The sequence below is a fragment of the Myotis myotis genome, unplaced genomic scaffold, assembly GCF_014108235.1.
Source record: "Myotis myotis isolate mMyoMyo1 unplaced genomic scaffold, mMyoMyo1.p scaffold_m19_p_6, whole genome shotgun sequence".
Lineage (NCBI taxonomy): Eukaryota > Metazoa > Chordata > Mammalia > Chiroptera > Vespertilionidae > Myotis > Myotis myotis.
In genome coordinates this window covers 99,395,448-99,420,687 of record NW_023416368.1, presented here as the reverse complement: position 1 = coordinate 99,420,687, position 25,240 = coordinate 99,395,448, and the positions used below count along the sequence as shown (strand labels likewise).

The 25,240-nt window shown below is 54.4% G+C and overlaps 2 protein-coding genes, 2 non-coding genes and 1 pseudogene across 8 annotated transcripts; 3 read left to right on the top strand and 2 right to left on the bottom strand.

The window, feature by feature from the left end:
• Window positions 1-1,909: 1,909 nt before the first annotated feature.
• RACK1 (receptor for activated C kinase 1) lies at window positions 1,910-6,147 on the top strand. Of its 2 annotated transcripts, XM_036313306.1 has the most exons (8): window positions 1,910-2,130; window positions 3,040-3,211; window positions 3,662-3,809; window positions 4,015-4,110; window positions 4,478-4,588; window positions 5,015-5,155; window positions 5,614-5,724; window positions 6,036-6,147. In XM_036313306.1, the coding sequence occupies exons 1-8, from the start codon at window positions 2,022-2,024 to the stop codon at window positions 6,099-6,101; spliced, it is 954 nt and encodes a 317-aa protein (XP_036169199.1). In that variant the 5' UTR covers window positions 1,910-2,021; the 3' UTR covers window positions 6,102-6,147. The 2 variants fall into 2 exon arrangements, with proteins under 2 accessions (XP_036169199.1, XP_036169200.1); XM_036313307.1 differs by lacking the exon at window positions 5,614-5,724.
• Window positions 2,370-2,437, top strand: LOC118659453. Its single transcript, XR_004968571.1, has one exon. It is a non-coding gene; the product is annotated as a small nucleolar RNA SNORD95 (small nucleolar RNA).
• Window positions 6,148-8,871: 2,724 nt separating the features above from the next.
• On the bottom strand, window positions 8,872-18,407 carry TRIM41 (tripartite motif containing 41). 4 transcript variants are annotated; one of them, XM_036313309.1, is made up of 6 exons: window positions 16,912-17,991; window positions 13,465-13,560; window positions 11,544-11,774; window positions 11,037-11,059; window positions 10,770-10,897; window positions 8,872-10,373 (listed from the first exon to the last, which is right to left on the bottom strand). In XM_036313309.1, the coding sequence occupies exons 1-6, from the start codon at window positions 17,707-17,709 to the stop codon at window positions 9,769-9,771; spliced, it is 1,881 nt and encodes a 626-aa protein (XP_036169202.1). In that variant the 5' UTR covers window positions 17,710-17,991; the 3' UTR covers window positions 8,872-9,768. The 4 variants fall into 4 exon arrangements, with proteins under 4 accessions (XP_036169202.1, XP_036169203.1, XP_036169204.1 ...); XM_036313310.1 differs by lacking the exon at window positions 13,465-13,560 and having other exon boundaries at window positions 16,912-18,398; XM_036313311.1 differs by lacking the exon at window positions 10,770-10,897 and having other exon boundaries at window positions 10,207-10,373; window positions 16,912-18,401.
• A 1,636-nt stretch (window positions 18,408-20,043) lies between these two features.
• TRNAV-CAC lies at window positions 20,044-20,116 on the top strand. Its single transcript has one exon. It is a non-coding gene; the product is annotated as a tRNA-Val (tRNA).
• Window positions 20,117-21,085: 969 nt separating this feature from the next.
• On the bottom strand, window positions 21,086-22,349 carry LOC118659106 (annotated as a pseudogene).
• Window positions 22,350-25,240: the final 2,891 nt, after the last annotated feature.

The window sequence follows — 25,240 nt, the reverse complement described above, 5'->3', positions numbered from 1 at the left end:
GCCTCTGGAAAGGGGCCTGCGGTGCAGGAAGCCCCGCCCGTGAGCATGAGTGGGGGGCCGGGGCGCTTGCACACCTGGGCCCTGGCCCTCCCTCAGGGATGCCGATTCCACGGGGGCTCCCTGGGCTGTTCAAAAACCAGATGAGGTTTCTCAAGGGGAAAATACAATGCGACTGACTGCTGATGTCCCTGGAAGTGGAGGCAGGAGGTGGGGGAGCGCGTGCCCTGAGAGCGGAGGAAATCCGCCGCGTAGACCAACAGCCGGGGCCGCCCTAGCGCAGCCAGCGACTCGCCCAGATACACGGAGTCCCTGCCTGAGCGGGCACAGCGGGGCTGGTCGGGGGGTGACGGCGGGGCGGGGGCCTAGTGCCGCGTTAGGAACGTTAGGGCGGGGGTGCAGGTGGCCACCGGGATGAATCCAGCTGCGGAGGTGCCTCAGGACAGAGCCCCGAGGAGGGCGGGCGTGCAGGGCGCAGCGACCAGTGCTCCCAGGAGGCATCGCGGCCCCTCCGCTCCGCGCGGCCCCGCCCCGGCTGCTGTCACCGCCCGCGCCTCCCTCCGGCCCTCCTTCCCCAGGGCCCTCCGGCAGGGGTCGCCAAGGTGCTGCCCCGAGGCTGGGCCCCACCGCTCCCTCCGCCTCATTTCCAGCGTCTTCTCCTCCCATCCACCCTCCCTCCCACTGGAGCATCCTTCCCCCATGGCCACTGGGTCTGTCCCACGTCTCCTGTCTTTCTCCAGTCGGCCCCAATATCCCGTCCCCCGGCCCATCTAACCCCAAAACGGTCCCGCCTCCCCAAGACCTACACCAGGGCGGGTCCCCAGAGGCGCTCACGGAGAAGGCGGGGCGTCACTCCGCCGGCACCTGGGCCTTTACCCGCCACACACCGCGCCCCGCAGGCCCGGGCCCGAGTCCGTCACAGAAAAGCAGATACTGGGTCCAACCCTCCCTTTATTTTACCCGGAGGATACGGCGGCCTCCTGCCGAGGGCCCCGGGGAAGGAGGGCGGGGGCCTGAGCCCTGGCCGGGCGGGTCAGCAGGTCAATCGGAGCGCCAGCCGGTGCCCCGAGCGGCGAGTTCAACTCCCGGTCCGGCACGCGCCCGGCGGCCGACCAGGTCCCGGCCGGAGGCAGCCAGGGACACGGATGGATCTCTCTCTCTCTCCCTCCCCTTCCTCCCCCGCGTCCTCTCTAGAAACCAGTAAACACATCCTCAGGGGAGGCTTTAAAAAGATCAGCACTGGCGGGCGCTGCCAGCGCCGTCTCTGCCGGGGACGTGCCGCCGTGGGCCCCCGGGCGCCGCAGGCAGCCAGGCGGCCCGTGAGCTGCTCACCTCCCTGCGGCCGGGCCCCCGGACATCAGCACCCGGAGGCCTCCCTCTCGGACCCGCCGGTTCTGCCGGCGCCCGGGTTTCCCGTCACCCCGGCTTCCGCTCTGGACGCGCTCTCGCCGGGCCCGAACCCTCCCGCACGCGGCGAGTCTCCCCGGAAGCTCAGACGTAAACCCCTCGGGAAGAGCCGCCCCTGCGCGTGGAAACCTCTCGGGGTTTCCGTGTCCCGGGCGCCGTCCATGTCAACAATCTGACGCCGCGGGTTCGCACTGCGACCCCCACAGGAAGCTCCGCCAGCGGGGCCACCGCCGGGCGCGGCCCGGAGCCCGAGTCCTCGGGGCGATGCCGGCTCGTCCCCCTTCCGCTCCTCAGGCTCCACGGCCCCATCAGCGTCCGAGGGGCGTTTTGAAACAGGGTGGCCTTGGCTTCAGAATATTTATACTCGTTACCAAGTTACGCTGTGTGGGCTGTTGTCATCTCACCTCGCTCTATACTCTCCATGGCGCCGCCATCTTGCGCGGCATTGAATCATGGGGGCCGCCATTTTGCGAAAGAGGGCGGGTGTTTCCGGTTCCGGCGGGGGATGTTCTCTCTTTTCCTCGCAGGGCGGCGGCGGAGGTGGTTGCGCTGCTGCTCTCTCTGAAGTATCCAGGTCCATCCTCGTCGCTGCGGCGACCCCCGCACCCGCCGCCGCCATGACTGAGCAGATGACCCTCCGTGGCACCCTCAAGGGCCACAATGGATGGGTGACCCAGATCGCCACCACCCCCCAGTTCCCGGACATGATCCTGTCCGCCTCTCGAGGTACGAGCTGAGATGCGGGGCCGGGGATTGGAGGATAAGAGAGGGTGTCCCTGTCGCGTGGCTGGGCCCGTGGCACGCGGCCGGGAACGGGGTGGAAGGGCCGCGCGGACTGTGCCCCGGCCTCGGCCGGGGTGCAGACGTGGAGACGGGTCAGCCAGCGGCCGCCGGGAGGCTTGCAGGACTGGGCGCTCTTTGATTTCTCGCCCGCCTCCCCGCAGGTGTGCGGCAGTGGGTCGGGCGGGGCGGTGATGACACCAACATGCCATCTGAGTGCCCGTGCTGAGAACCAGAGGCTGTTTCTGAGCTGCCGCCCGGCCCCTGCCCGGTGGGACGCGGGTGGGCACCGAGGGCGCCGCGCGGGGCTAGTCCCCGGCCGGCCGGCCCGAGCCCGCCCTCGGTGCCTTCGGGCTTCTGCTCCGGAAGCTTCCTGGGCCTTGGGTTCGCGCCCACCCGCACCGAAAGATGAGCTGAGAGGTGACTGACCGCGTGGTGCTCAGTCGGGAAGCTTCGGTGCGCGGGTCCCGGGGAGGCAGCCACCAGGAGCGAGGGGAGCGGCTCGCCTGGTGGCACCGCAGGCAGCCCGCGGCTAGTCTTCCCGCTCCCGAGCGGCTGGTTCTGCATCAGTCGTCAGATGAGGCCGAAATGGGTGTTGAGCTGGCCTCAGTGTCAGGAGAGAGCGCCCTAATCTCCGGTGAGGTTAGGCACTGCTTGGCCCACTTGGTTCTGGAACAGCGGGCCACTTGGCCTTGGCCGGGCCTGTGCTCGGGGCCTGCGGTTCCCCTCCCCACCTGCCCTTCATTGGTTAGATTGCGGACCCACCGAGGACAGGGGTGTCCCGATCGTCCATAGGTGAGCAAGTGGCCGTGAGGCTACTCACTGGGCTTCCTTTCCTGTCTGACCTGCCCTTAGACAAGACCATCATCATGTGGAAGCTGACCAGGGATGAGACCAACTACGGCATCCCCCAGCGTGCTCTGCGGGGTCACTCCCATTTCGTGAGTGACGTGGTCATCTCCTCAGATGGCCAGTTTGCCCTCTCTGGCTCCTGGGACGGAACCCTTCGCCTCTGGGATCTCACAACGCAAGTAGCTGCTCACTTCGCTCTGGGGGGCGGCGGGGTCCCTGGGCCATCCGGTCCCTTGTGGTACCTGAGTCCAGAGAGCACCTGGAGAGGGTAGTGGGGTGCTGGCTCTCTCCTTGTTGCTTTGCGTTTGTTGCACAGAAGTGCTGAGGAGTGGTCTTCCAGATATTGCCATTGAGGCCACAAGAGTTTGACCAGCCAGGTTCTGCCTTGGGAACATAATGGAGGGTCCTGGTGATGACAGGCGACATGGTCAGCCAACCCCGTGTGGGAGTGAGGACATGTCCTGCAATTCTGAAGGGAATCCTCTGGCGCATTCTTAGCTGAGGGCCGGTCTGTGCAGACCCAGGTCGGGGCTGTATGAGGAAACGCAGCTCCGCTGGGGCAGGACCAGGCCAGGGAAGCGTCTCCCTGGAAGGAGGCTCGCAGTGACCAAGCCCTTCCTCTCAGGGGCACCACCACGCGCCGATTCGTGGGCCACACCAAGGACGTGCTGAGCGTGGCCTTCTCCTCTGACAACCGGCAGATTGTCTCTGGCTCCCGAGATAAAACCATCAAGTTGTGGAACACTCTGGGTGTATGCAAATACACCGTCCAGGTAAAGTGACGGCGCGCGTTAGGGTGCTCTCCCGCCCTCTGAACCTGGGCCTTATGTGGTGATCTCGGGCTTCATCTGCCGAAGGTGTCATTGATCTCGAAGGTTTGGGCTTGGAAGTGTGAAAACAGATTGTCGTCATAACGAAGGGGTGGGGTCATGAGTTTCTGGACAGGATGGTTTTCCCTAATTTCCTTCTCATCTGTAGGATGAGAGCCACTCAGAGTGGGTGTCTTGTGTGCGCTTCTCACCCAACAGCAGCAATCCCATCATCGTGTCCTGTGGCTGGGACAAGCTGGTCAAGGTGAGCTTGGAGCCAGGGTGTAGGGTCTCTGCCAGCTGGAATGTGTTCCCACTCTCTCCCAGACGGTCATGCACTCCAACTTGTCCCTCACTTTACTTTTTTTCTTGCTAGTTGATCTAAAGGAACCAATTGACGGGCCTAAGTCCCTTATGAGGCAACAGAGCGTTTGTTACCTGTTTTCATCCTAATTGTCCACAAGTGGCCGGGACCTTTTTTTGGTTACTGATCAAATGACAAATGACCACCAGATCCAGGAATGCTTTGAAAAGAGCTTTAAAGGCCCTTAATGTTTGGCTAGAGCTCTTCTGACTATTGACAGCTCCAGAGCCAAGTTCTTCATCTCTGACAACCACCACCCCAAATTTAGGTATGGAACCTGGCAAACTGCAAGCTGAAGACCAATCACATCGGCCACACGGGGTACCTGAACACTGTGACTGTCTCTCCAGATGGGTCCCTCTGTGCTTCTGGAGGCAAGGTACTTGGGCCAGGAGTCTCCTACGCAATGGGCACAGCGTCTTAGAAAGAGTGCTTGACAACAAGAGCAATCTGAGAGTAAATGTTTCCAAAGATTGCTTTCTGACGATGAGATCTTTAAGGCATACGATACTGTTCAAAAGAAAACAAATGTCTTCTGTTATACATCTGGTTTCTTTTGAAGCTATTGACATTAGGATCTCATTTAACATACAGTGGTTTGATTTAGATGACAGGCTCTTGGTAGGTTTGGTGAGTGAGGTGGCGCATTAAAGGAAAGGTATAGAGGTAAATATTGGCTACGTCAATCATTTGTTTTGGGGAAGTTTAAGGTACGGGGGTGGGGTAGATAAGACAACCTTGAGATAGCTGGGGTTAACATCTGGAAGAGGTCACATTGCCCTGACTCAGCTTTGCTCTCTCCCAGGATGGCCAGGCCATGCTGTGGGACCTCAACGAAGGCAAGCATCTCTATACACTTGATGGTGGGGACATCATCAACGCCCTGTGCTTCAGCCCCAATCGTTACTGGCTCTGTGCTGCCACTGGCCCCAGCATCAAGATCTGGGTGAGTATGGGCTGCAGTTGAGGACAGGTACCTAGCTGTACCCTAAGCCATGGCAACATTGTGATTTCCTGAACAACTGCTGTCAGGGTGTCAGTGGAGGCCCAGAAAAAGCTAGTTAAAACTTGCTGGGTTTGGGGTTTGCAGTGGTTCAGTCTTTGCCTACTTAAAGGAATGGCCAGATAGAGCAGCTTATTCAGCCGCAGCACAGTTGGCACTTGGTCTGAATGTTTGCCGGAGGGGTGGGGTGGTCCTGTGTATTTCAGGTTGTTTAGCAGCAAACCTGGTCTTCAGTCACCAGTAAGTGCCTATAGCAAACTCCCTTAGTGACAACCAGAAACGTCTCTAGGCATTGCCAGGTGGGAGTGGCAAAAAATACCCTCTGTCGAGATAGTAATCTCAATAGTATCAGTGGCATTAAAGTGCAGGGTTGCCTTAACTCCGTTTTGTTCCTTCCCCAGGACTTGGAGGGTAAGATCATTGTAGATGAATTGAAGCAAGAAGTTATCAGTACCAGCAGCAAGGCAGAGCCACCCCAGTGTACCTCTCTGGCCTGGTCTGCTGATGGCCAGGTAAGTGGGTGTGCCGCTTGGAGGGAAGATTGTGGTCTAGCGCAGCAGTCACCAACCGTGGTCTGAGGTCCCAAAGGTTGGCAACCAGTAGTCTAGTCTAGAGGGTAGTGATTACCTGCTTTCAGTTCAGTTTAATTTGACCAATTTACAGGCATGTTAGTCCTTACTTACCAGCTGTTGCTTCCTCTAGGAATAGGAATAATCGCCCATAATCATGTAGTTAGAAGAGTGGGGATCTTAAGGGCCATCTTTCTTCATTAATGGGACTAGAGTTTCATGACCCTGACGTATCACTCAATTCTCCTTTGCAGACTCTCTTTGCTGGCTACACAGACAACCTGGTGCGAGTGTGGCAGGTGACCATCGGCACCCGCTAGAAATACATGGCAGAGCTTTAGTAATAAAATGGTGTTCTGGCTTGTAGAAAGCGTCTTTCTCTGATTAGGAAAAACTGCTTCCCATTTTTATATTGGCAGGCTGGAAGCACAGGCCAAGTAAACAAGGCTTTGGGGAAGAGGGAGAAGTCAGACTGTTAGGTACCCTCATTCATAATGTCCTATTTCAGATAGACCTTCGATGCTTTTTAATGTTTTTATTGATTTGAGACTAAGAGAAACCCATCTGCCTCCCACGTGCCCCTACTAGGGATTGAGCCTGCAGCCTGGGCAAGTACCCTGATTGGGAATTGAATCTGCAACCTCTGGGCGCATGAGATAAGGCTCAACCAGCTGAGCCGCTACACCAGCCAGGACCAGGTCCGACTCTCTTTAACACACACACACAAAGACTATAGCAGAGGTGCATTTTGTTACTCTTCCAAAGGGAAGATTAGAGCACTTTCTGAAACTGGTTAAGGCTAATGTAGTCTACATCATATTAGGTCTTTTGTTAACACATTTCGTACCGCTCAGGAGTTTTCTCGTGTTTCACGCGCCATCTGTTAAGGACCACTCATGAGTGTTCTCATTTTTCACGCCCATGGAAAAAGGAGCGAATCTAGATACTTATGTAAATTTTGTTTGGTCCCCCTTCATAAAGGAAAATGTTTTACGCAGTACCATACATTAAAAAAGTACTAGGAACTTTAATTGTTTGTTTGTTTTTGTAAATAAAAATGTTATAATTGAAAAACAACACCTAAAGTGCATCATGATGATTTAAATAACATGCAGTTTGCCCAAAAATGTGCGGTCCCTGGCGTATGTCTTAGAGATTTCTATGCGGTACGCAATGTGTTAAGATGGAGACTTCCTTTTTTAATTATTAAAGGCAAGTCAACTAAACCAAAAGAACTACCTAAATCCTTTTCACTCCTTACATACTGGAGATTTAATATATACAGTGGTCTGGAATTCATAGCCACAGACCTGGCTAAATTACAAACAGCTATTGAAGTAGCCCATATATATACACACATACCAGAGGCCTGGTGCACTAATTTGCACACAGGTGGGGTCCCTCAGGGAGGCCTGTGGGGATCTGGCTGAAACCCACAGTCTAACACCGCCTACAGCTCCTACCTGCCATTCCTGCTCTTCCCGGCCCCACTACAGCAGTGCTCGCCAGCTCTGCGCCTGGCATCTGTGCCGCACCAGCACAGCCAAGGGCAAACCTGAGTGGGGCGGCTGAAAGGCTTAAAAAAGACAAGAATGAAAGCTGGGTCTCGATGGGATGCTGCTGCTTTAAGGGATAATGATGCCCATAAGCCGTGTGCTTGTTTATAGCACAGTGGTTCTCAACCTTGGCTGCACATTAATCACCTGGGAATCTTTTTAAAATCTTGATTTCTGGGCCTCATCCTCCGGAAATTCTGTTTCTTTGTTACTAATGTTGTGGCCCTATCCCATAATAAAGAAACAATTTCTGGAGGATGAGGCCCAGAAATCAAGATTTTAAAGATTCCCAGGTGATTCTAATGTGCAGCCAAGGTTGAGAACCACTGTTCCAGTGGGTTTAGATCCTACTCAACTACATGCACCTGAACTCTATCAAGCCTACATCACTCAGGGACATGGGGCCACATGTTCAGACCATAGGTTCAAGCTTACAATTATAGCTGTTGGCTATAATTGTGCTGGGAGGGCTCTGCTCTCCAAGCTGGGACTTGCACGTGACCATGGGAGGACTGCCATCCCATTAGCCCAAGGCTTGAACCTGTCCAAACACTGTAGCCGCTCCCCCACAGGCATCCTTCCGAGGGGAGTGGCCTATGGGATTGGGTCAAAACTGGCTCTCCAACATCCCAAGGGGTCCCAGATTGTGAGAGGGTGCAGGCCAGGCTGAGGGACGCCACTGGTGCATGATCCATTGGGGCGGGAGAGGGACTAGGGACAATGGGAGGGCTCCAGGGTGTGTCTAGCCTGTCTTGACCAGTTCCAATTTGATGACCCCAGCAGTAGCAAACTAACCTACCAGTCAGCGTCTACTGGCCAGTGGTAGGCAAACTTTTTGACTCGAAGGCCACAATGGGTTCTTAAACTGGACTGGAGGGCTGAAACAAAAGCATGGATGGAGTGTTTATGTGAACTAATATAAATTCAAAGTAAACATAAAAGGGTACAGTCTTTTTTTCAATAGTTTTATTCATTTCAAACGGGCCGTAGTTTGCCCACAGCTGATCTACCCTCTGGTGGTCAGTGCATGCCATGAGTGGTTGAGCAGCCTTAGCATATCATTAGCATATTAGGCTTTGATTGAACAGTTGACCGGACACTTCAAATATTAGGCTCTAATAGGATACCCTCCAGTTCCTCCTCAGCTAATAGTAATGATCTCTGGCTTTATCTCCAACTTTGAGATTTCTAGATATGGTCACTTATACTTTGGAAATGTGCCTGAGCCATGGGTGTGGAGATTCTTAGGGAAGCATAGTCCTAAAGCATCAGAGTAGTAGGAGATAGCAATCAGCAAATGATCTTCAAGTAGTCTGAAGAGTATGCCAATAACGGAGGTAGGCTATACAAATGGAAGGGTAGGATTTATATCCCACTCTCTTGAAGCACTAACCAGATGTGACAGGTGCACAAGGCAGAGGAAAAGCTCAACCATCTCATTTAGTGGAGGGACTGGCTGTAGAAGAAATGAAATGGCTTCTAAGTTACATCCTTGGCTTCTGCTCATCTAAAGGAATGGACTTCACAAAAGAAGCAAATAAAACTTTTTTTTTTATTTCCACAACCCACTTCCCTTTCCTCCAGGAACATAAATTGACCTGGGCCATCAAAGCACAGGACAAAAGCTGATAAATGACACAAGGCAAAGGGTTATTAGAAAAATAGATTATACCCAAGGCTCTCCTAGGGACCTAAACCCTGCTCCCCATCAGAGCTCAACAAATGAAACTGAAGACATGAGAGGATGGAAACATGAAACTCCACTGAACAAAGGGGAAAGGAGTCTGGCAGTGAAAAGGGTAGGGTGTGGTTTGCTGGGAAAAGGGGTGAGAAAATAATTTACTGGGGGGATATAATGGTATGTGGTTTCGATCATGTCAACCACTCCGGATCTCACTGAAACTAAATTCTGGCCAGTCTGTGGAGGTAGAAATTGGGATAGAAGAAAGTTTGGAATCCTTCCTTCCCCAGAGGAGATGGTTATTATCCAGCTCTACCTTTTGCCCAGCCTGCCTCCCCTCAAAAAACCTCCAAATTCCATAGCTATAACTTTCATCAGAAAGTGGAATTGGAATGGGGAGAGTCATGAGTCCTGCCCAAATCCTCCAGCCTGGGAACTGGTATGAAGGTTGAAGAGAAGGGATGGGTAGAGGGAAGTTAAAATTAAATATTCCCCCGCCTCTACTCAAACTCAGTCCCTGGGTGGACAGGAAGGGAAGACTAGGCAGCTGTTATCAGGGACCCATGCAGGTGAGGCAGAGCTGGAGGCCAGAAAGTTCCTTAGGCTCCTACAGGGAAAATCGGGGTCAAGGAAGAGCAGGAAACAATGCAGAAAATTTTGGGAGCCTTTAGCCCCAAAACTTGGGCCACCCTCCACCACCACCCGCCCCGCCAGTGCTGACCAGAGGGGCCCCAGCGGGTGGTAGGCTGATCAAGGGCACAGCTTGATGCGGGTACCCTTGGAGAACACCCGGAAGAAAGGGAAGACACGCTCGCCCAGAAAGGCAGCCGAGAAGGTGTGCACGTGGGCCAGAGTCTCTGCGTTGTAGAAGCCCAGGCGCCCAGCCTCGTAGTCCAGGTACACGCCGAAGCGCCGGGGTCTCTCACTTGGGCTCAGCAGGGTCTGCTCCGTCGAGCTCTGTGCCTGGTAGCGTTTGCCGTTGGTGCCCACACACCACACTTCCCTCTGGAGCAGGGGCTGCGGGGGTAGGTGGAGGCGGCGGCGGCGGTGGTGATGGCGTGACGAAGAACTGGCATCCCCGATGCCCACAGAGGAACCCCCGGAGCCCACCTTCTCCCTATGACGACTTGATTCTCGGGCGGCACCCACGGCCCAGCCCCGCCGCCCGCCCACCTCTACCTCCCAGTAGTGCCGGCCAGAGCGGAAGCCCTGGGCCCCCAGTACGCAGCAGTCGGCCGAGAAGCACTTGGAATGGTCAGCAACCTCCTGCCGCCGTTCTGCCAGGCGGACCCCCCGGCGATCAGGAGACAGCATCAGGGCCGGGTGAGCCGTGTCAGGGTCCAGTGTCAGGTCCACTTGTGGGAAGAGGACAAATTCACCAGGGATGGGCCCACTGTTGCCCACCAGCAGCCAACTCCAAGGTGCAGCCTTTCCTAACGCCCTCCCCCACTCACCTTCCAGACCCCCAGCTGTCCTTCGGATCCCACCCCTTCCTACAGGCAGGATCAGGTTCCTATGGGTTCTCTTCCTACTCTTGTTTCCAGGACACTGGGCAGGTCTTCCCTCTGGCCCTGGCTCTTCCTGCCGGCCTCCCCCCAGCACCTACCTGAGCTCAGACAGCAGCCTTGGTTTGAAGCCCAGGGGGCCTACCTGTAGCCTGCTCCATCTCAGCCCCCAATCTTCCCTCCAGAACCTAATCTCAGGTCTGTGAAGGTGAAGGCAAAGGAAGGTCGCACAGGTGACCTCCCTACCTCGAGCAGCCTGACAGAACATCCGGCTCATTTTCCTCACGATGGCGTCTGTCAGGAAGTCATGGCTATGGGGTTGACACGGGTCAGGGGACCAGATCTCTGGGGGCTGCAGCTGTATCTCTTCACACCTGGAGGAAGGGGACCAGGCAGGGGGTGGGACCATGATATTCCCAGGGGAAGGAGAGGAGGAAAGGGGCAGGATAGCCAAAGAGGCAGGGATGGGGAACCAGGTGCCACTAGGTCACAAAGGATAGGGTGAGAACACACCTATTGAAAGTCTCCTTGATGTCCTGGGAATAAGAAACACAAAGAAGGAGAGGGAGAAAGAGAGAGAATCAGCTGTGCAGGGGTGGCCACTTCTCCCTGCTTGATTCCAGCCGTAAAGACTGACATAAACAGGGAGCGAGAAAAAGCACTTCAAGGCCTTCACTAACCACGCACCCATCTCAGTCATCCTGTGCCTCAGCACACCTAACTCATCTCACCCTGCTGAGCCTAGGCATAGAGTGTTCAACCTCAGTAAACTCGTCTTCACAGTATGAAACTCTTTCCTCAACACTCATTTAAAACCCTCCTCCTCCAACTGAACCTCCTTTATTTTCATAAGGTATAATCACACACACACCACATTTTACAGTAACTCCTGTCTTCAGCCTCAAGACCTTTGGGTCTTCAGGAGAAATCCCTGTGGATTCATCCCAGTAAGAAAAGGCTGCTATGGACAGGTGTTAAACAGGGTGCTGGGGAGCAGACAGGGAAGTGGACCCCGCTCACCTTGAGCAGCCGCAGGCCCCCCTGCTGGCTCCGTTCCTGGGCTTCGTTCAGCAGGCGGCTCAGCTGGGCAGCCTGCTCAGCCAGGAGACTGGCCGCTGCTCCCGCCCGGCCCAGCTGGGCTTCGTGCATCTCTCGAAGGCGCCGCTCCAGCCCGGCCTGCTCTTCAGCCAGAAACCTTGTCAGCCGTCCAAACTCGGAGGCCACAGCTGCCAGCTCTGACTTCATCTGGCTCTGGGATGATGCAAAGGAGATGGTGGATACCACCTCAACACACAGAAACATAAACCTCCAATTTGGCAACTGCTGCCCCTCAATCCAAGGCAAAGGCCCTACATCCCAACTGGAAAGAGGCATCTGTCCCCTTTCCCACGCCCAGCCTTACCAGGCATCACTCCCAGCACCCTGGCCCAAAACTCACCCGCCTCTGCCTGCAATACTTCTACCTTAGCTACCTAACTTGACTCATTTTAGGTCTAAGTTTTACTATTCCCTAAGAGAAGCCTTCCCTCCCCTCCATATCTACAGCAGGACTACCCCCTTAAATATCAGTATAGCATGTCTCTCAATTAGAAACGTTATGTTTACATTGGAGTACCCTTTAACATCCTTTTCCCTCACTACACTGTAAACTGTTTGCTACAGGATCCTTGGACCCTGGCATAGTGCCAGCCATGGAATGGGTGCTTGGTAAGAACTTCTGAAATGAATAAATTAAAAATTCAGGAATCAAGATAGGAAGTTAGGGTCCTGGATATATCACTAGTGACCTTCGGAAATTTACTCAATTTTAGATCAGAAATAGGCAAACTTTCTGTAAAGGGCCAGATAATATTTTATACTTTAAAGACGAGGCAAAATCAAGGATATTAATATGTAGGTACTTCTATTATAATAAGGGAAAATGTCTGTCCACTCCCACCCCATTAACCTGAGCTGGGCAATCCCAGATGGTAGACAGGCTTTTTGCCCATGTATCATCAGCTGGAGATATTCCTGGGACCAAGAGTGACAGGCCAGAACGGGGAGGAAAGTCCTGACTGGCCAAGTGGGTGAAGTGAACAGTTAGTTTCTCTGTCCAGTGACACTCAGATTCTTACACCTTCTCTGCACACCAGGAGCCAAGTCTCCATTTGAGCAAGAAGCTGGAGGCAAGACCAACTCCCAGACCCAGATTCCACCACTCAGTGCAAGGCAGCCACCAACAGCGGAGTCCCTAAAGTGTAGGTGGCAACAAGCACAGACAGGCCCCGCACCGGCCAGGGTGGCAGGCACAGAAGAGATGGATGGGGTTGGAGGTCCGACAGGAGGGATGTCCCAGACTTGGTATCTGAAGCTCAGCATCAGGCCATTCCAGTGCCTGAGGGGTGGGATTCGGGGGGGAAATATCTAAAATACTCCTTGGGGAGAGGTGAGAAATGATGAAAAAAGGCTGAGAAACTGGACCAGAGGATGTTGGGTTCTGCAATCCTAACATTCACAAATTCATCCCCTCCATTGGCCCCCTCTCATGCTCAGGGCTGCTCTGCCCACTCCCTGCCATCTATTCTGGGATCTGGGGCTTCTGACGGCTGCTTTATGCATTTTGACTTGCCTCCTTCTGCCCTCTGCTATCCAGTGTGCTGGGCACAGCGTGGTGGGACAATGGCTCTGGAGTTAAATGTCCAGAGTGGTAAGCCTGCTCTGTGGCCTTGAGCCGGACACCCAATCTCTCCAAGCCAGGCTTCTCTCCCCATTTTGGAATCTGGGAATGTATATACCTCCTCACCCTCTAAGGCCCCTCTCTCCTCAGGACGCTGAGGGCGTCTACCCCTCCCCCAGGCTTGGCTGCCCCTCTTCAGATCTAGTCACCACTTGTGCCAGTGGGCAGCCATCCTCCCTGCCCTGACCACAGAGCCAGTCGGCCCTAAGGACATTCACCCACCTTCAGCTCTGTCACCCGCCTCTCCTCCTTGGCTTTCATCTTCTGCACAGCCTCCAGGTGCTTCCTTAGAGGTTCCACATGCCCCTGCAGTTTGGCCTGAGGGAACAGCAAGAGGAAGGCTAATGGCCTGGGCGGGGAGAAGCATCTGCTCTTCCCCATCCTCCCTGCAGTGGGTTGGGCCTCAAAGCCTGATCCCCATCACAGTTACCAAATGAGCATCATACTCCCATCCTCCTCTTCCTTCTCTTCCGATGATGGCAAAGGCTCCAACCCTCCACCTGCACTCATGTCCACAGCCCTGGGTGCGTTTCCTAAAGGTAGGATCCTGACTGGAGAGCCCCACTCGCAGGTGGAGTGTGCCTGGTTGAGCACCTCACCACACAAAGTCCGCCCATATGAATGTTCCTGCCTGTGGTCCTGTCCCCTCATAAGCAATCTTCCTCATAACTTTCATCTCTAAGTACTTTTCTGATTATTTTCACGTGACAAAAATCCATCAGTTGTTCACCACCACTTGCAAAATATGAGGCTCTAACTGCCCCTGCATTTCTAGCCTCCCCTCCTGTACCTACCCTTCTGCAGTCTCTTAGTTTGGGCCATCTCTCGTCTTTTTCTGGATGGTAATACTTCCCAGGCACTGTAATCATTACAAGTGTACCTGCCTTCCCCAGGTCAGAGGGGCTCTTAGGGACAGGGTGGCCACTTTCATTCCTGTTTCTCCCGGTCCATCTGCTTTCTCCCACTCAATCACTTGCTGAATGAAAAACAAAAGCCCTCTCCTCCTAAACACTGAACCTTCACAACAAACATGCACTTCAGCTCTGTGTTCCAATCATTTGTAGCAGTCTTTTTCTTTAAAGTGCTGATAGAGAGACCAAAATGGGTGAGATTAGCCCAAACTATTTATTTCCTTTTTTATGTCTTCTGCATTTATCCCTCCTTTTCCTTGAGGGGTAACACAGGGCAGAAAAGCTCAAGCCTAGACTCCAATCTGATCCTAAATGCAGCCAAGTGTCCTGAAGCAAGCCATGATTCCAGTTTCCTCATCTTAAAATGGGAATTGGGAATAACAGAACCTACCCCTTGGGTAGTATGCTTAGCACAGTGTCTGGTATATAGCAACAGGTCAGTAAATGTTACCTAGTATTCCCTACATAGGCCTTAAGCTGCCAATAAAAACCTGACAATGACCCTTGAACTACAGACGTTACTGACTCAGGGTACAAAAGGCCGTTCTTGTTGGTTTTTTGTTTTTTTTTTAATATACTTTTATTGATTTCAGAGAGGGAGAGGGAAACAGAGATAGAAACATCAATGATGAGAATCATGGATCAGCTGCCTCCTGCACACTCCACTGGGGATAGAGCTCGAAACCTGGGCATGTGCCCTGACCGGGAATTGAACTGTGACCTCCTAGTTCACAGGTTGATGCTCAACCACTGAGCCATGCCAGCCAGGCCAAAAAGCCATAGTTGCACAGGTAAGTGGTTGCAGACAAAAATTATGTAATAAGATTACAATCGACCCATAACATGAAAACAGCAGAAACTACACAAAATTTTGCCTTTTGATATCACTTTCCACTTTTCTCCAGTAGTGTCAATAATTTCAACTCTATTAATACAGAATTTATGATGCTTAAATTTTCCACTTAATATTTTTCCTAAATTGTTGACAAAAAATTCATAAGCAGAAATCCAAATAGAGTACTATGTAAAAAAAATCTTCAAGGACCTTTAACTTTTCTGGAGCTTTATTTATACAGCATTTGTATATTACAACCTACTCAATAAAGAAATATTTCTACAAAACAACACAGCGCCAAGCTAGTGCTAGTCAGTGTACGTATCTAAACAAAACAAACTCCTTGTCTGCAAAACAGCCTATAACTTAGAAAGGGAATCACTCAAATTAGTTCTATATAATAAAACTCATGTATTGACATTTGCTGGTCAGTTACTGTAAGATTATTTGGGTCTATGTGACCTCCCCACATGGCAGAGCCTACTGGAGTGGAATTCAATAGACGTGGTTAACACAAATTAAAATCCAGTTTCAGAAACTCTTCAGAAGTCCTGCCAGGGGAGTGTGAAAAAGGGGTGGGATGCTCATGGATATTCCACCCTGGGATCCAGCGAACAAAGCTGGCTGCACATTGTTTGATGGGAGAATTAACTAGGAACTGAGGGGATATAAAAAGGAAGAACAAAAGGAGCTGGCAACTTCCCCGAAGACTGCACGGCCTACAAGGCAGGTGCCATTACTAACGCAGTGAGTCCCACCACAGGCTGGGCTTCCTGAAGATACTCTCCCATCACAGATTCAGAATCTCTAGTGGTAAAGTCCATTCTATTCTGAAAACCTCCACTAGTAACGTGGCCCATCAGCCAGGCTTGACCATCACTGTGGGGAAGGAACGGTTAACCTGTCACGCAGGGATATTGGTTTGTCGTAGCTGGACCACGTAGCTGAGAAGCTCTAGGCTCATTATTCTAAAATCGGGGCAATGATAATACCTAAACGAGGTTACCCTAGGAATCAGGAGATATGAAAACACAAGTCATAAAACGAGAAAGCTCTGTGCCAATCACATAGAAGCTACCTGCTCCTCTTCCCGGTCACACCCAGGCCTCCTCTAAGCAGTGCTATCTGTGCCGGCTGTCCCACGGCCAAATCGCCTTTACCGATGTCCAAAAAGAGTCAGGACCAAAAGTAGGGGGCAAGATATTAAGCAAAATACAATCAAACTCCAAGATGAAGCTGTATGTCAGAAAAGTCAAACAAACCGATATCCAAATAGTAGTGACCTCGTTAACAGGGTAGGCCGGGGTGCGGGGGTGGGGGGAAGGGGGTAGGGGCAGGGGAGTAGGTCATAACCAAGGCCATCACTTACTAGCAGCTGTGTGGCCCTGTGTATATTACTTAAATCTCTCTGACTGTTTCCCGATCTGTAAAATGGGAATAGAAACCATATCAAACTCACAGGGTTGTTTTGAGTTTTCAATGAGCCAGTCCATGAAAAGTGCTTAGTATAGGGCCTGGAGTGCACAGTGTATGTTCAGTAAATATTAACTTTTAGTCCTGGAGAAAATAAAGTTCAGAGACATTCAGAAAGGTAAAAGCCTCTCTCTCCCTAGCGGCCTGTCACCTGCACTCCTACACTGAGGGCCACTGGAAGTGTGGACGAGCAGTGGCTTTTCCCAGAAGACACAGCCCAGCGACATGGCATCACCAGCTTTGCCCAATTTCCTGAGAAAGCCAGTCCTCCGTGGCCTCCCCTGGGTCTGCTGTCTGTGCACAGGCTCCTTCCCCCTAAGCCTGGTGCCAACGGTGTTTACGGCGGAGAATCACCTTGCGGTGAAGAGATTCCTGGGGGGGGAGACCTTTCCTCTTCCCAGCTCCTTCCTTCCTCGCCGCCCCGCCGAACCCCTCTTCGGCTCCGCTCACCTTGTACTCCTGCACCACCTCCTCCAGCGGCACCACGCTGTGCTGCTTGTGGCTCCTGGACTCCCGGCACACCACGCAGATGGCCTCCTCGTCCACCTCGCAGAAGAGCTTCAGGGCCTCCTGGTGTTTGGGGCAGACGCCCTGCTCGCCCCCGCGGCCGCCGCGGCCCGGCGCGGGGTGCATCTGGCGGATCACCTGGACCATGTTGGCCAGCTGCAGGTTGGGGCGGAAGCTCCTCCGCGGGAAGCTCTTCCGGCACTGGGGGCAGGTGAAGCAGCGCCGCGGGGGCGCCGGGGGCAGCGACGTGACGGGGTCCAGCTCCTCTTCCTCCTCCAGCACCTCCTCCTCGTCCTCCTCGTCCTCCACCCCCAGGTCCTCCTCCATGTCCAAGTAGTAGTCCAGGACCTCCTCCTCCTCCTCCTCCCACACGTAGTCCATGTTGTCCCAGTCGGACCCGCCCAGGCCCCCGGTCCAGAACACTCCTTCCTCCTCCTCCTCGACCTCTTCCTCCAAGTCGCCCTCGTAGTCATCATCCCTCATGGGGGTGTCCCAGCCCCCGCCGGCCCCCACAGCCTCCACTTCCTCCTCGTCCCCTCCGTTCTCCTCCTCCTCCTCCCGGTCTAACTCGTCCCGGTCCTCCTCATCCTCCCCTCCCCACAGCTGGGTCACACACACGCGGCAGAAGTTGTGCCCGCAGCCGATGGACACGGGGTCCGTGAAGTAATCCAGGCAGATGGCGCACACCGCCTCCTCCTGCAGGGTCTGCACGGGGTTGGGTGCCATGGCAACGGCAGCCATCTTAGTGTCCACTCAGCCAGGGTAAAAGGTAGGGGGCCGGGGGGTCTTCCCTCTCAGACGCCCTGACGACCCGGCCCCACCCCCAGCCCTGCCTCTCCACACCTCGCCTCAGGCGCAGGTAGAGAACTGTCCTCCCGACAACCCACCCTCCACACAGGTCCCTTCGCCCAGACGACAAGCGTGTCTCCGCCACGGGAGAGAACACAGGGGAGCGCTGACGCCCAGCCCCTCAGGTGGCCCTGAGTGCAAATCTGCCCCCAACGCTCTCCGGGCCTCCTCATAAACCCCCGCCCCGCCTCACTTCCTGGCTCCGCCCCCTCACTTCCGTTCTCCCTCCCAACACTTCCGGTACCTACAAGCCACCCAGCGAGCGAGTTCCTTCCGCGATCGCGCAACGCCCCCTTCCCGCCCCGGCGCGGGCGACAGGAAGCGACGAGGAGACGCTCTAGCATCCACTCGGGAAGAGGGCGGCAGGGCTAGGACGACGGAGGCCCGCATCTCGGTGGTGCGGGGGCGGGAGCAACGCAGACGAAGCAGAAAGACCGGCCACTCCCAGCCCCCGCCCCTGAGGAGAAATGTCGGGAGACAATGCAATCCTGCGTGGCCGTCCGCTGTCGGTGCTGTGACCGCGTCGGCCCGGCGCCATCCTACCGGCCGGGCACCAACGATTGCAGCCAGCACGCCTCACAGCTGCTGCCGGAAGCAGAGGGGCGGGCCCGGGGAGCGTCTACACAACTTCCGGCCCTTCTAGGCCGAGGACTCCGGCGTGTGAGGACTCGAGCGCCCCTCGGCGACCGCCCCGGGGCGGGGTCTGAGGACGCGCGGTGGGTGGGGCCGGAGACTCTCCCCGCCTCGCACTCGGGCGGCATCCCCGCACCCGTGATAGAACGGCCGCCCGGTCGCTTCGCATTTAATATCAGAGGCACGTTCCTGACTGCACGGCCGTTCAGGGACAGAGTGGCAAGTCGTTCATGCACATGCGCATGGGGGACGCTCGGACTGTAAAAAGGCGGGCTCTCCAAGCTGCTTTTTCTGTTTTGAGAGAAAGAGGACGTTTGTGAAAGCTGGGGACAGTGAGACAAGGAAGGGCTCGGTCAGGAGAAGCAACAAGTGCTCTGCTCCGGCTTCTAGCAAAGTTATGGGAAATAGGTGACCGAGGCGGGGCGCTGCCAGCTCTCTGCAGAGTCAAGGAAAAGGGGGCCTCGCGGCGTGTTCAGGGGCGAGCCCGGCGCCCCGGCTCCCCTGCCTGCAAGTCTGGTCTGGTGAGGGCCCTTAGAGTGTGCGGGGTGCGCGCCGCGGGAGGGGTGGGGCGCGGGCGGGAGGAGGCCCTTCCAGACGCACCGACGGCGAAAGGCGAGGCGCCCCGCAGTGTGCAGGGCGCTGCCCGCTGTGAGGGGGAGGCGGGAAGTGTGACATGTGCTCCATGTTTTCATAGTCCCGTGTCCACTCGCATGAAATGAGCATGACGGAGCCTCTCAGAGGGTTTTGCCCTGTGCAGCCAGAGCCCACGTCGTGCTGCGTGGCGCCCGGCGAGGTGCTAAGAGGCCGCTCCCCGCTGCCGCCGAAGAGCACCCGGAGCGGACGTGCTGTGCGAGCGCCAGCGGCCGGTGGGAGGGGTACTTCTCCATCTGTGTCCTTCTGTACCTTTTGGATTTCGAACCCAATGAATGTCTTGCCTTAAAGAAAAAGAAAAAACTTTTCTAAGTGCCATCGACTCCGCCAGCTGCGCGCCACTCTTGCTCCGCGAGATCCGGAAACTCCGAGGTCTGCTTCCGTGGGTCCCGGCCGCAGCGCGGGGGCTCGGGACGGGTTTGGGGCGTCGAGAAGGTCTGTCCAGGTGGTAGCACTGCCTGAGATGTCGCCGTTAGCGTCTCTGTCCCGTCGATTATTTGTGCGAGAGCAATGCTGTGACTCATGAAGCTTTTTAAAAATGTGTCGTTTAATTTTTAAAAAATAAAATGTGTCGTTTAATTTTTAAAAAATAAAATGTGTCGTTTAATTTTTTAAAAAGACTGCGTGGAAGTTACAGGGCCATTGTTCTTGTACGGAACCCCCGTGAGTGCCGGCGCTGCGGGGTGCGGGATGCGGGTGGGGGCGCTCCAGGGGGACCTGTGCCTCCTAAGCGGTGCGGCCCAGACCGCGCACCCCGGTGGCTGGGCTGCCCGAGGCCGCCCGGAGCGGCGGGCCCTGCGGGGGCCAGAAACTGCGGCCACGACACCTGCGCGCAGCTCGGCGGCGGCGCGGGGAGCTCACTGCCCCGGAGCTTGGCGGCCCGTCGCCCGCCGCCCGGCCCGGGGGGACTCAGGGAGGTGTCTGCCGGGCTCGGGAGCAGCGGTTTCCGTAGTGTAGTGGTTATCACGTTCGCCTCACACGCGAAAGGTCCCCGGTTCGAAACCGGGCGGAAACAACGGTCTCTTTTTGGTCTCGTTTCTACCTGTACGGTCACCTCCTCACCCCATCACGTCGAGGACAGGTGGCTGTCTCACGGGAGAAGGGCGTGTGCCTGCGTACCTGTATCTCTGTTTTGGGGGGTCAGGGGCGGAAGCGGAGCCACCGCAGGCCCTCCACGGTGCTCGCAGTGTAAATTCAGGTCTGGAACCTCAGCCCTTCTTTTGATCTTTATCTTCCCCTCGGGAGCGGCTGGGCCATCTCTCCCACGTCGGGGGACGGAGCCGGGCACACGCGGCCGCTCCATAGTGCTTGCACAGTTGGTTCTTTTTTTTTTTTAATTTTGTTTTATTGCTTAAAGAATTACAAAGGGTAGTACATATGTCTCCTTCCCCACCCCCCACCCCTTGACCTTCCCCCGGCCTCCCCTACCCCGCAGTGTCTTGTGTCCATTGGTTATGCTTTTATGCATGCATACAAGTCCTTCGGTTGATCTCTTACCACCTCCCCAACCCTCCCCGGCCTTCCCACTGTAGTTTGACGGTCTGTTCCATGCTGCTCTGCCTCTGTATCTACTTTTGTTCATCAGTTTATAATGGTCTTTATTATCCAGAAAAGAGTGAGATCATGTGGTATTTTCCTTCATTGACTGGCTTATTTCACTTAGCATAACGCTCTCCAGTTCCATCCATGCTGTTGCAAATGGTAAGAGTTCCTTCTTTTTTACAGCAGCGTAGTATTCCATCCTGTAGATGTGCCACAGTTGGTTCTTTTTTTTTTCCAGTCCATCTTTTAATTTTTTTGAAAAACTCCTGACATTACAGAACTAAACTGAAATGTATTAATATTCCACTCTTACATTTCCATGACAAACAAACAAACAAAAAAATTCATGAGCCAAAAAAAACACACACACACACACAAAAAAAAAAAAAACAGGGAGAAGCTTATAAAACTAAATATGGATCTCAGCATTAACAGCTGAACAGAGAAAGGAATTAAAACGCTTTAATTAAAAAATCACGAGTGGATGATAAAGTGTGTAGAAACTGAAAATTTCTAAACTATTTAAAACCTGGAATCGCTAACTGTTCAGAAAGTACACAGATGGATCATGGGTGGTGGTGAACAGCAGAAAGGGATTATGGATGAATCTGCATTGTTCTAGCTGTTCCCCATGCGACCCGTCTCCCAAGAAAGCCTGACATTGATTAGATATTGAGTCAGGCTAATGCTGGCAGCAGATCCAGTGATGGTAACCTGCCAATCAGTGGATCCTTCCACTGGGTTCGCAATTTTGATCTGCGCCCCAGACATCTGACGGATCTCATTGATTTTGGCGCCTTGACGCCCGATTGTGCAGCCAATCAGATCGTTTGGAATGGTGAGTTCATGAGAAGTAGTCTGAGCAGATGCATCCAAACCTGCACTGAATCCGGTGTTGCCATGCGTCATGGGAAAATGAGACTGTTGCATTGCCAACTGGTGCAGCTTGGTCAAATCTGGCTGTGGAATGGCATACTGTCCTTGAATGGTATAGGCCTGACCACCTGCAAAGATGACTGGTGAACTGGACGGCTTGGGCCGGCCTGGGATGGTCACGCCCTTCGGGGGGACTCCAACATGACCACGCAGATCTGTTTCACACCCTCAATGATGGATTGCGGAATGCCAGCAATGGTGATGGCCCGCTCAGTTGAGTTGGGGAGCATATCCCCTGCCACCTGGACTTGAGCTCCTGTACGCTCTCTTATTTCCTTGATCTTGCAACCACCTTTCCCAATGAGAGCCACACTGACTAGCAGGCACCACCAGCCGCAGGGTGCCTGGGGGTCTACTGGCAGCTGTGCTATTGGTCATAGAGCTGCTGATGTCCTCCTCCAGTTTGTCAATGATCATAGCGAAGGCTTTGAAGATGGCATTCGTGGGTCCAGCCAAAGTGATAATTCTCAGGACAATTCCCTTCGGAGATGTTGATACGTGCACCACTCTCCTCACGCATCTTCTTAACTGGTTCTCCTTTCTTTCCGATGATACTGCCAACTTCCTTCCCATGCGTAAGTAGCCGGATGGTGAGAGTGACGTTTAATCCACCCTCAATCACACCGGTGTCCATGTCGAGCAGTATTCTGGGGAGCTGGACTTTGAGTGGTCAAGTCTTTGGTCACTGGTGAGGGGGAGGGAGGGTGAAAGCCAAGAACTGCAGGCGCGAGGCGACTGAGGGGAAAAGGGGCGCGGGCGGGAAGGGGAAGGGCGGGAGGCCGGGGCGGAACAATAGGGGCGGGCGGGAAGGCGAGGGGGGCCCCCCCCCCCCCCGCGGGCGGGCGGGCAGGCGGAGGAGGAAGGGGGAAAGAGACCCCGGGCCGGTGGAGGGCGGCGGAAGGAGGGCGGGCGGGCGGGAGAGGGCCCAGGCTGCGGCTGCTCCGGCTGCTGTCTCTGCTGGTCTCCACAGTTGGTTCTTAAAGTGTATCCCCATCCCTGCATCTGAGTCTTGGTCCCCATCCCTGCATCTGAGTCTTGGTCCCCATCCCTGCATCTGAGCCTTGGTCCCGGTCCCTGCATCTGAGTCTTGGTCCCGGTCCCTGCATCTGAGCTTGGTCCCGGTCCCTGCATCTGAGCTGGTCCGTCCTGCATCTGAGTCTGGTCCTCATACCTGCATCTGAGTCTTGTCCCGGTCCCTGCATCTGAGTCTTGGTCCTCATCCCTGCATCTGAGTCTTGGTCCCGGTCCCCTGCATATGAGTCTTGGTCCCCGTCCCTGCATCTGAGTCTGGTCCTCATTCCCTGCATCTGAGTCTTGGTCCCGGTCCCTGCATCTGAGTCTTGGTCCCCGTCCCTGCATCTGAGTCTTGGTCCCGGTCCCTGCATCTGAGTCTTGGTCCCGGTCCCTTATCTGAGTCTTGGTCCTATCCTGCATCTGAGTCTTGGTCCCGGTCCCTGCATCTGAGTCTTGGTCCTCATCCCTGCATCTGAGTCTTGGTCCCGTCCCTGCATCTGAGTCTTGTCCTCATCCCTGCATCTGAGTCTTGGTCCCCGTCCCTGCAATCTGAGTCTTGGTCCTCATCCCTGCATCTGAGTCTTGGTCCCCGTCCCTGCATCTGAGTCTTGGTCCCGGTCCCTGCATCTGAGTCTTGGTCCCCGTCCCTGCATCTGAGTCTTGGTCCCGGTCCCTGCATCTGAGTCTTGGTCCTCATCCCTGCATCTGAGTCTTGGTCCCGGTCCCTGCATCTGAGTCTTGGTCCTCATCCCTGCATCTGAGTCTTGGTCCCCGTCCCTGCATCTGAGTCTTGGTCCTCGTCCCTGCATCTGAGTCTTGGTCTCTTGAGACCAAGCATTAGCTGTTGCCCAGCTAGTTCACACCGTCAAGTATGAGGCTCTTCATGTCCATGTTGTGGGTTGGAGTCCCGCGTTGGGCGTGTTCTCTTTTGCAGACGGTGAGGGCCTTCAGGCCACCGTTCCACGGGCTGAAACCCGCCTGCCTACCTTCAACACGGGCCAGGTGCCTCTGTTACCGGAAGACCAAAGAAAGACCAGTAACTCCCCGAAGCTGCAATGGGACCCCAGGACTCGCCCTGGACGTTCATCAGCCCAAACCTTAGTCCTGAGAGGTGCCAGCCCCTTGCGAGGTGGTGGTGAAGTCGGGATTCCGCTCTCTCAGCGCTGCCGCCTGGTGTCCAGGTCGAGAAAGAGGCGAGGTGCCTTTTGTTATCTGAGACCCTCATCTTCAGATTATCCTCTCTACCCTCGATTTTAAGCGTTGATCTTTTGTGAAACGTTGTCCCACACATTCCAGCCTCTACATTTCTCCCACACATAAAGGAATGTAAAATACCCTTTATTTTGGAACACCCTACCTAACCTGAACAGCCTCGGTTACTAGTCTTGTCACAGAAGTTGCCCTTAACTGCAGTTGAAATGCATTCCTTTCGTTGACTGTTTCCTTAGCCCATTTTCTATTTTCCGGCTGGAGAAGTCCCCCCCATACACAGGAGACCCCAAGAGCAGCCAGATGATCATATAAAGCGAAGTGTAGCCCAACTTGGGGAGACGCGGTAGCATGATGCCCCGGGAGGGCAGCCTGCTCAGAAATAGATTGCAGTTTGTAGAATAGGCAGGGTTGCCAGTTCAGTCCTTGTTCCTAGGAGCGTTGCTGTCACTACGCTCTTATCTTGCAACATGTGAATCTAAACACCCTGGTGTTGAAAGAGTGTGAATTTTGATATTTTGTCTTGCACAGAAGCTGTAGATTCCAATGCAAATTGTGGTTAGACCTACCCGTGTGCCTCAGTGCTTGAGCGTCCACCTATGAACCACCAGGTCAGGGCACATGGCTGGGTTGTGGGCTCCCTCCCCAGTGGGGAGAGGGGTGTGTGTAGGAGGCAGCCAATCGATAATTCTCTCTCAGCATTGATGTTTCTCTTTCTCTCTCTCTTACCCCTTCCTCTCTGAAATCAATAAGGAAAACTCCAGAAATAAACATGAGTTTTAAATTGTTCGCCATTCTGAGTAGCAAGATGAAATCTCATGCCATGTCAATCCCTCTGGCCAAGGATGTGAATCATCCCTTTGTCCACAGTCTCCAAGCTTTATATGCCACCCCTGGTTAGTCAGTTAGTAGCCATCTGGGTTATCAGATCCCATGTTAGGGTATTGAAGTGCTTGTGTTCAAGTCGCCCTTCTCTTACTTACTAATGGCCCTCCGGTGCAAGACTACTAGTGCTGGCCATTCGGATATGCACATGTACTTCCTATACATTCCTATGTGTGCACAGGAAAAAGCATAGTTCTGGTTTCAGGCGTCGAGGGGGGTCTTGGGATATAGCCCTGCAAACAAGTGGGTGCTACTGTAATGAGAGCAACCTTGAACAGGTTGGGAGAAGCCTAAGGGGACATTTCCAGGACGCGTGGATCTGAAGCTTGGGGAAAGCCGTCATTGCTAGAGCCACAGGTGTGGGAATAAAGGTTGGGTCAAGCTGTGGGGGGGACTCTGACTGTCCAGGGAGATGGTGGAGGAGTTGGAGGAGGAGGAAAGGAAGCAGGTGAGCTTCCACCAAGGCCAAGGGAGTCGAAATGGGCCAAAAGGTGTAGAATCCAGTGATGGTCGAGTAAAGGACAGCGGTAACGCATCCATGGCCTGGGACACC

What these genes read in the sequence shown, in the direction of transcription:
- TRIM41 (XM_036313309.1), bottom strand. Translation starts at nt 17,709, where the DNA reads ATGGCTGCCGTTGCCATGGCACCCAACCCCGTGCAGACCCTGCAGGAG. An exon ending in GGGGCCTGCGGCTGCTCAAG is followed by an intron (nt 11,060 to 11,543) that starts GTGAGCGGGGTC and finishes TCTTATTCCCAG; the next exon opens with GACATCAAGGAGACTTTCAA. An exon ending in ATCAAGGAGACTTTCAATAG is followed by an intron (nt 10,898 to 11,036) that starts GTGTGTTCTCAC and finishes CCCTTCCTCCAG; the next exon opens with GTGTGAAGAGATACAGCTGC.
- RACK1 (XM_036313306.1), top strand. Translation starts at nt 2,022, where the DNA reads ATGACTGAGCAGATGACCCTCCGTGGCACCCTCAAGGGCCACAATGGA. An exon ending in CGCCTCTGGGATCTCACAAC is followed by an intron (nt 3,212 to 3,661) that starts GCAAGTAGCTGC and finishes CCTTCCTCTCAG; the next exon opens with GGGCACCACCACGCGCCGAT. An exon ending in TCTGTGCTTCTGGAGGCAAG is followed by an intron (nt 4,589 to 5,014) that starts GTACTTGGGCCA and finishes GCTCTCTCCCAG; the next exon opens with GATGGCCAGGCCATGCTGTG.